Consider the following 9950-nt stretch of genomic DNA (forward strand, 5'->3'; position numbering starts at 1 on the left):
GCCGCCGTTACCGACCCTGCCCTCCTCTGCGGCTCGAGGAGTATTTAAATGGCTCTGGGTGGGTCATGTAAGAGCTAGGAAGCGTTCAGTGGTCGTTGAAGGACATAGTAAATGGTGCCGTCTTTGTGGGTGTCTGCTCACAGAAGTAGTTTCAAAGGGAGGACAGTTCCGCTGCTCCGTTTGTTCGGGGTAGTTCCTTTTTTTGCTTTTGTCAGAATCATATTTTCATTCAGTCATACAAATGAGGTATGTTTGTTAGGGATGGGGCAGAGTGTGCCAATTTGCTCTTGCTTGCTTCTGTAAAGAGAGCCAGAAAAGTCCAGAAATAGGCTGCGTGGAGAGGCTTGATGCAGTTTAGGTTGTAAGGAATTCCTGCTCCGGCTGGGTCTCGAGCCTCTGCAAACACACTTCTTGTTTTGGCATCAAAGTCAGGTGGAGATTAAACCATAAAGGAAGGAGAAAGAATTGGTGAAGGTCACTGTCTGTGGTAATACAGTATGTCCTGATGAAGAGCTTCTGTTCATATTTATCTTTCAGTTTACTTTCTGTACAGTGATGATATTCATTTTCTTAGTTTATGTAACATGGGTTTTAATCTATATAACTTGTGGGGTTTTTTTTGGAAGTCATAGTTCACGTGCTTCTAATGTCTAAATACTCTTAGACAAATGCCTGAACGAAATCAGTCCTAATGTGTGGGGGTGGCACTGAATTTTAACCCTGATTTGGAAGGAAGATGGCTTCTGTTATCTGTAGGGCTACTTGGGCATTGCAGAAGAGTAGTCTTTATTGAAATAACTTCATTTGATTATTTAAGAATTTACAAGACTGGGAGTTACTCAGTAATAGTATGTATCTTTTATTTTAGCAAACTTGTGATTGGTTACAGTTTAGTGTGTAGGTATGCCTTTTTTTTTGTTTTGGGGAAGTCACATTTTAGATGCTTTATAAAACTTTGATTTCTCAGGAAGTGCTGAGTATGGTTTTAGGGAATGGGACACCTGAAAACAGATTTTCCTTTTTATTTCTTTAAAACATTGGACGGATACTCTGCTCTTTAATACTTTAATAAGAGGTCTCAATTCTGACTTGCATTTCTAGGTACGTTTTAATTATCAATTAAGATGGATATCCGAGGTGCTGTAGATGCTGCTGTCCCAACAAACATCATTGCTGCCAAAGCTGCTGAAGTTCGAGCAAACAAAGTAAACTGGCAGTCATATCTCCAGTAAGTAAAAACTTTCCACAATTTTCTTTTTTTTTTTTTTTTTTTTACCCTTCCTTCTTAAGTGTTAGACTTTTTGAGATTTTGGGTTACACTGGAACATTAGGTTACAGTGAGGAACATTCTGTCTTGGTCCCATGGAAGTAGTTGGAAAAAGTCTACATTAAATGGGAATGGTTGTGGAAAATTTTCTTATGACTTATTACCAGAAAGGGAACTCTACTTTTGTGAACTGAACGCTGTAAGAACAAATAATATAAGTTTGCACAAGTGTGTGGTGAAACTATCCTTTTTTTTTTTTCCTCATCATTCAAACACCATTCTCAATTTTAGCCTTATTGGATGAGTACTGAAGTAAGAAAAGTTTACAGTAAGAGTTGTCTTATACGTAGGTATGTTATCTCTATTGCTGAAGTGCCTTTTGTGTGAATGCAAATTGTACTAGCAAAACTGGACTGGTAGTCCAGGAAAATAAGCTGTACCTCAACTAAAGGAAGAATAGTGCTGGAGAGCAATTGAAACAAGTAAATCAGGGAGTAGGCTGAAACAAATACTTCAGTGCGGGGAGAGCTGTGCTGCCATTTCAGAAAAGCTCAGAGTTTACTTTGGAAGGTATATAATGGCACTGGGAGTAGCGAGAGAGATATTGTCTGGAGAGCATATAGGGACAAGCTGAGGAAAATAGATTTGTGCATGAGGTGGGGAACAGGGAGAAGGAACAGACTTTTACTAGTCCTCTGTACTCTGAAGTGACATGCAGGATTCTTGCATCCCTGCATTCCTTATGACAGGTACGTATGAATAACATTGGCAAAGTGTAAATTAGTATTATCTCTTGGGGGTCCACATATAATAGCAAATTACTTCAGTGTTCATTGCTTTGTAACTGAAGTGGGAGAAATCTTGATGATTCTAGAGGTACAAGCCGTGCTGATGATGCTTTGTGACTATCAATGTTAAACAACTTTGAAAGATAGGTTTTTTTCAGATAGCTGTGATACATAAAAATATGCTATATATTAAAATAAGGTTGCAAAACTGTACACGTGCAAGCTGAGAAATGTTAACGTGGTAGAATCTCATTAATGACTACCTGCTTTGCCCTGTGCTATGTAGCTCAGTCTTGCCTATTCCATTCATTCAGTTGTGTTATTTTTTTTTCTCTTTGTGATTGTATATCTGCATGGTAAACTGGATTAAGGAACTGATCTGCTGAGGAAACTTCCTTTTTCTAGGTTATTTTTCAGATGTATCAGTTCCGTGTTGAGTTTGCAGTGTGATATTACAGTGGCTTTGCAGGCGAAAGAGCGAGGTTGGTGTGGTAACTTGACAGTGGCAGCTACCAAGTATTTGTCAAACAATCTAAATGGCTTTTGCTGTTACTGTGTGCCCTGTTATCTGTCTGATAGGAAGTGTGTCCTGGGGAAGCCTGGGCAGCTGTTTCTGCGCTGTCCTAGCGGCAAGTGAACAGCTAGTTCGCAGTTATTTGGGATGAAAGTGGGGAGTACACTGTCAATCTAAGTGAATGTGGGATGATAGTCTTTTTCCTGCATCTCTAGTGGTTCAGACTATAAGGCTGGTGAGATTAATCTGTTGCTTTTGTTAGTATAGGGGATGGTTCTGTTTGGCAAGGAGTTGTATTTTGAATACATACGTAGTATTAATTGCTTGACTGTGCTTTATGTGGTCTACCATTTATAATTTGCCTTCATTCTTGGGGTTCTCTCTCCCTGGTGCTGAATAAGGATGGGGGAGTATTGCTTATTTATCCGTCAGCAAATTTCTAAGTAACTTCTTTTGACCAGGAGGCAGGGTTGATGGTTCTTTTTCAGATTCTAGATGTAGAATTTGACTTTGTTTTGTTCTGGAATCCATGAAAGAAGAATGTACCAGTTATTTCTTCTCTTTGATAGGTTAGCCAGGTTTTAGAGGCTACTGTAGTGCATCTGGCAGGTGTTTGTGATCCTGTTGTGAGACTGTTCGATGCTTGGTGCCCTCAGTATGTCAATGACAGTGTGTCCTGTTTATTATTGCTCTGAAATAAATGTAATCTTTGTGTTTTGTATTTACTGATAACAGCCTGGCTGCCTGGCTAAGGTAGCTTCAAGGATGAACTTAAGTGGTGCCAGAGGGGTTGTGGAGCATCGTGAAGATAACTATAGTTCCTTGGCTGAGGAGTTTGCTTATCATTAGTTATTGGAAAAAATCAGCAGAACTTTTGGTGCTTCTAAAGAGGAAATAAAATTATATCCGGTTTTGGACATGTCCCTTTTACGCCAGGCAGGTTTGGATGTGACAGTATCTTTGAGGCTGGTGCTTTAAGGGATTTATTGAAGAGTCAGTTAGTGCAGCTATATTGACTCATTTCTGGAATGAAGCACGTTATTAATGAGTGGAAACTGCTTGCTTCTGATGCACCTGTGAGAGGCAGGTCAGAGTGGTTTGTTCTGGTCCGTAGAGTAGAAAGGAGATGGAGTGCTGATGACTTTGAAGGACACTTCTCTTGCTTTCTTTTGAGCAGTTCTGGCAGCCTGCACATTTAGTGCGGTAAGCTTGCATATAAATATATGGAGGCGTATTTCAGGTCTTCAGACGTTTTTACATTAGAGGAAAGATTTTTATGTTTGTTTTCCCTAAGTTAACACATCAACTCAGGCGTGACATAATTTGTGTTCCTTAAACTATAGATAGTATTTATGTAGTTGGAGTCAAAGAACTTCACAAGAGATTCTGATGAAGTTTGTTGGGTTGTTTTTTTTTTTTTTTTAAATCTGGCTGTGATAGTTGTATGTGTATAAAGATGCTTTAAAGATTGCATCAGTCGCAACAGCATTGGAGTCTGGGTCACATAGGAAGGCATTCGGAAGTTCTTTTCTGCTCTCTCTGTTCTTCAGTGCAAAAGTAAAATGGCTTGCTAATAGTTGGTCAGACTCTAGTAGCCTGACTTCTCTTGTAGAGTCAGTTCAAGCTAAAGATTAACTGGCATATTGTTTATTCCATCTCTGAAGGTTGTAACTGTAGACTAAATGTCAAACTATGCTTACACACAACTGATGGCTTTTGATGTTTTCTGTGTGTATAGTGTTGGCACAAAAGTGAAATATTTAGGTATGACAACTGTACAGATTTCTGGTTTGCCACTGTGTTCACTACTCACTTCAAAATTAGGCTGTGGAAAAAGATGTTTTGTTTTGTTTTTTAATGCTAAAATTTACACTTTCTTTGTGTTGAATTCCAGCTAGGGTCTGTGTATGAGGGAGAAGAAAGTAGCAAAACTTGGAACAGTGGAAGGTGATGTGTAGGTCTACCTACCTTCTGCAAACTAAATGTAGTTGAGGCCCTTAGTTCTGTACAGACTTTCCTGCCTTTGGATCTTGAGACTTGTAGCAGTTTAGAAGTGTCAGTGCCCTCTGCTAGTTGAAAAGATGGTGCGTCGCTGTTGTGTACTGTGTGGTTGCTTTCAGCATTTGTCTCAGGGTGTCAGAATGCCTTTGGAGGGTGTGCTAGCTTACTTGAAGCAAGTTTGGTTTTGCCTTCTAAGGGTAGTAAATGAGTTTTGTGGAAAAGTGAACTTGTTTCAGAGTTTAACTTGCATCTTACTGCACTGTAGGTTTTCTATGTATACAGCATTTGACAATACTTCATATTTAATCAGGTGAGATACCTGATGGCTAATTTGTACTTGGCTTCCCATATGTCTTCAAGTACTTTACATATATGTTTGTGAATTCTGATGTTAAAATATCTATTTTAGTTTCCTGGGGGTGGGGGAACCTTCCAAAGCAGGTTAAATATCTTGGACTTTAAAAGAAAATCTTGTCTTAGAAGAAAGATAGAAGTTTCCTAAGTTGTAGTGTGTGTGTTTTGGGTTTTGTGTGTTTTTTGTGTGTGTTTTGGGTTTTAAATTTGGTCCAGTCTTGTAGGCATCCAGCCAGTTTTACTGTTTTAATTTTCTAATGTTAAAACTGTTGAGCAGTTGGATCCAATGAATGTCCTTTAGGTACATGCAAAGTACTGTAGACAACTGGATAAAAGAAATTATGCCTAGACATGATGGCTTCATATTTGCTGCAGACATAGTAAAAAGTTTTGTTTTTAAAAACAAAACAAAAACAGAAAAACAAACCCCCCAAAATTAAAAAACAAACACCACCTCCCCACCCCCAACCTCTAGAATGACTTTTGTTAAATCGTTCAAACAAAAAAGGAACAAGAGCTGCTGGAGGAAGTGCATAATAAAAAGAACAAATCACAAGTTTCTGAATCATCTTGAGAAACCAAGATGTTTTAAACATGGTGGTCTTACAAATTCATGCTGTCTGAATCTTACACAGCTTCAGTTTACTATCCTGTAGCTAGTGCTCTCAAAGGCAGGCCTTAGTATCTCAAGCACAGAGCTTTGAAATGTGGTTACAGGACTCTTGGTCTAAGCGTGATACACCCAGACAGCTGAAGCTCAAAGTGGCTTTTATCTGTTGACAAAAGACTGTGTGGACACATCCTGGGAAAATAAGAAATTAAATGGCTGTTAGGAAGAGGGATGGAGGGAAGCTTTGGTTACTTGCATTGTTTGCTTAAAGGTGCTGGGAAATTCCTGTCTCTTTGAAGAGGGGATGAGGAAAGTGTGGTAATAGCATCATGGTAGCTGGTACCAGCTGTCTGAGGCTGCTCTGCATTTTTCATGTTTTTTTTTCTGCACTGGTTGCTAAGGTTTACTAAATAATCAGTTATTTCAATTTTAAAATGAGATTAATAGTTTTAGTAATCTCAAATGCATTCATTTCCATTAATCAGATGTATGAGATCCCTGATAAAATATTAGCAGCTTGTTTACAAAGCTGTCAAATCCCTTGAACTGTTTTGTATGGGTTGGAAAGTGTCTTTTTGAATGGCACTTACAAAGCAATAAAGAGTAAACCCTAACTTCTTTTCCTCTCAAGGCAACATCAATTCCCACACTTTTTTTTTCTACTTTTTTTTTTCTTTTTTTCCTGTGGTCTAATGTAGGATGAAAGCAAAAGCTTGAAAGCTTTTTTCCTTGACAGTTGGCAGACTTCTTCTAATAGCCTGGCTATAAAGAAGCATCTCTTCCTGGGCTGAGGCTTTTTCAAGCATTAAAGCTAAAAATGAAGGCTTCACCTTATGTCATCTTTGAAGTGCTTCTGAAATGGCAATACAATATATTGAAATAAGCAAGCAGCTCATCTGGTTACTTTATATCAATATCATCCAGGAGTCCCTGTCTTGGCCAGCATTGATTTGGAACATAAGAGGCTTCTAGTTATGGGTCATTAAGTCCAGTATTTGTGGCAAATGAATTGTACTCGTCTTTCAACAACTACTCAAATCCATCCTTAATGGGCAAGAAAGAACACAAGTCAATCTAAAAGGCATGTGGTAGCAGCATGGTCATCATTGGCTAATTACTTTTTCGTCTATAATTAGTTAAGTTTTAGTAGAAACTAGTTGAGGACTACCACTGGCTTTATGAATCTTCCATCTATTAAGTCTTCATCGCCTTTCATCAGTGCATGTAAGGATATTTCTTCCAAAGCAGCTAGAATACAGGAATGGTGCGCATGGTACTGGACTACTTATGTTCTTTGCTTGAAAAGTAAATAGGTAAAAGATGGCTCTGTGATGAGGCCATCCTCAAGACATAACCATTTAAGTAAGAGGAAAGACAAGAACACATTGTAGGTCTTATTTATGTTTTTGTGTTTCAAGAATCTAGGTATCTAGGTGAGCCAATTAAAAGAAAAAAAAAAAAAAAAAAAAAAAAAAAAAAATTCCTGTAAGTTTACAAGGATTTTAATGGAACCTCTAGTCATGGAACATCTGGAAACTGACCCGGAACATGGAAAAGATTGATTAAAAGAATCCGTGCTACATAGCTTTGCAAAGTGGAAGAGCTGTTTGACTCAGTGGAATTGTAAGAGGAGATGAGTCTCGGAAAGAACTGAAACAGAGCAATGTCTAATACTTTCATCCCCTGTGACTTTTATATCGATGATGTGAACAATTTTCTTCTTTCTTGAAGCACTCCTGGTATTAACTAGTAAAGGTAGTCACCTATTAAAGTCATGGATATTTTCAGGACTACTTGATTTAAAATTAGTTTTCTTACACGAAGAGTACCTGACTGTACTATTTTGACAAGTTTGTTATTTGTTGTGATGGTAAATTTTGTATTATAACAAAAACCCAACAGTGTTCTTCCAGCTATTCAGCTGAGTCAACAGCTTTCTGAAATAGCACTGATGATGGCAGTAACCCCTTGAATATTAAGTTAAAGAGAAGATCAGATAGACATCTGTTAGCTTCTAGGTGTGCACAGCAGTTTACTATATCAAGCCCCCTTGCTATGTGTTTGGATGAGCTTCCATGTATATCAGTTTTTAAACTACCAGGAAAAGCTGAAATATCGTAATTAGTGAAAGCTAAAAATACATTAGGAACCAAGTTCTCTGTACTTCTTAAAATTCTCTTCAGTGCTTATGGCAAACTTAAAATAACAATTCATTTTATTTTTCAGCACTTATTTCAGGTTGGATTAGACTATTATTCATGTTAGGTATTATAATTTTGGCATAATGTGCTAGCTGTGCGTATTTCAGTTCTTACAACTATTTCCAATGATTTTTGCATTCAGCCTCTGGAAGTTTAAGAATTATTTAGAGAATGCTGTTGAGCAGAGGTGATGCATAGGGAGGGCTTTAGAGTGACTATTCTGTCATTAGTTTTAAATTCCTTGTACATGAGACCTTTTGCAGAAGGGAGCTCTTTACGTTCTACTGTGGGATATAGGATTGGTAAAGCAATACTGTTGAGATATCAAGTTGAAGAAAATAAGGTTTATTTGGTGGGTTGACCTTGGCTGGCTGCCAGGTGCCCACCAGGCTGCTCTATTACTCTTCCTCCATCAAAAGGACAGGGGAAGAAATATGACAAAAAGTTCTTGGGTTGAGATAAGGACAGGGAAATCACTCACCAATTACTATCGTGGGCAAAACAGACTCTGCTTGGGGAAATTAATTTAATTTATTGCCAATTAAACAGAGCAGGATAATGAGAAATATGAACAAATCTAAAAAACACTTTCCCCCCACCCCTGCCTTCTTCCCAGGCTCAACTTGACTACCAACTTCTCTACCTCCTCGCCCTGAGTGGTGCAGGGGGACAGGGAATGGGGGTTGGGGTCAGTTCACAATGCTTCGTTTCTGTTACTCCTTCCTTCTCATGCTCTTCCCCTGCTCCAGCACGGGGTCCCGCCCACAGGTCACAGTCCTTCACAAACTGCAGCAGCATGGGTCCTTTCCCATGGGGTCACAGGTCCTGCAAGAAAACCTGCTTCAGCATGGGGTCACAGCTCCTGACAGGAGCCTGCTGTAGTGTGCGCTTTCCATGGGCTGCAGCTTCCTTTAGGGCATACCTACCTGCTCTGGCATGGGGTCTTCCATGGACTGCAGGGTGGATGTCTGCTCCACTGTGGCCCTCCATGGGCTGCAGGGGGACAACCTGCGTCACCGTGGTCTTCACCACGGGCTGCAGGGGAATCTCTGCTCCGATGCCTGGAGCACCTCCTCCCCTTCATTCATCACTGACCTTGGTGTCTGCGTAGTTGTTTCTCTCACATACTCTTACTCCTCTCTCCTGGCTGCTGTTGCGCAGCAGTTTTTACCCCTTCTTAAATATGTTATCACAGAGGTGCTACCACTGTTGTTGAGTGGCTCAGCCTTGGCCAGTGGCAGGTCTGTCCTGGAGCCTGCTGGAACTGGCTCTGTCCAACATGGGGGCCACTTCTGCTGTGTTCTCATAGAAGCTGCCCCTGCAGCCCCCCTGCCACCCAAGTCTTGCCACATAAATGGTTTCTGTTGCTTATGGTTTCATATTTTGCTTTTCAGAGGGCAGATGATTTCAGGTGAAGACTGTGAATTTATTCAAAGATTTGAACAGAAAAGAAATCCAGAAGAAAAACAGGAGTTGTTGCAAACAGAAGGCAATCAAGTAACTTTCCTTTCTTTTAATAATCTAACTTTTGGGGAGGAGGGTGGAAGGAAATTTTCGTACCAACTGTTATTTTATTGTTGGCTGTATGCAGTTAAGATGTTATGGAAGAAGTATAAAACTTGCTATTATGATTCTTTTTTTTCTAGATGTAGGTTGGACATTCTTTTAAAAACCTATTAAATAATTACTAAATGTCATCTGACTTTGACTCTGTTGTGGGACAAGCTAGCTCAAGTCTTTCTTTGTCCCAGTTTACTTAATCATGCACACTTGTACTTGAGTCACTTTTTTTTTTGAGCTTTTTTCCTTATAGTTTATTGATGAGAGCTACTGCCAGTGAGATTTCTGCTTAGCTAGCTGAACAATTATAATGTAGTTCCAGCAATGGAGCCCACTGACTACTAAGGTGGATTCAGTTATTTAAACACAGGTGTCATTTTAGGCACTGTAAGATATGAGACATCTGCACTGGACAGAGCTGATAGAAGATTGATAGGTCACCCATGCCATTTGGTGTATGGAGTCTGGCAAGATGCCCAAAGACAATTTAATGATATTTCAAGCAGTAGCATCTCAGCCTTGAAGCCTGAGGTTCTAGCAGACGATGTCAGCCATCAAGAGGATTGGGTGAGGCAGGAGGGAAGAGTAGGAGATGCACTCAAGACACACAACTTTCCAGCCCTTTTTTTCTACTTTAATTTTATTCTGTTCTGTT

At 39.5% G+C, this 9950-nt stretch overlaps 1 protein-coding gene across 1 annotated transcript in view; it reads left to right on the plus strand.

Annotated features, from left to right (window-relative positions):
* Positions 1-1106: 1106 nt before the first annotated feature.
* ATP6V1H (ATPase H+ transporting V1 subunit H) overlaps positions 1107-9950 on the plus strand; it is a 53523-nt gene continuing 44679 nt past the window's right edge. Inside the window, exons 1-2 of the mRNA XM_009289345.1 lie at positions 1107-1228; positions 9130-9232. Of these exons, the coding sequence (XP_009287620.1) occupies positions 1125-1228; positions 9130-9232 (207 nt within the window). The 5' untranslated portion in view covers positions 1107-1124. The remainder of the gene's footprint in view (positions 1229-9129; positions 9233-9950) is intronic.

This window comes from Aptenodytes forsteri, unplaced genomic scaffold, assembly GCF_000699145.1.
Source record: "Aptenodytes forsteri isolate BGI_AS27 unplaced genomic scaffold, ASM69914v1 Scaffold139, whole genome shotgun sequence".
Taxonomy (NCBI): domain Eukaryota; kingdom Metazoa; phylum Chordata; class Aves; order Sphenisciformes; family Spheniscidae; genus Aptenodytes; species Aptenodytes forsteri.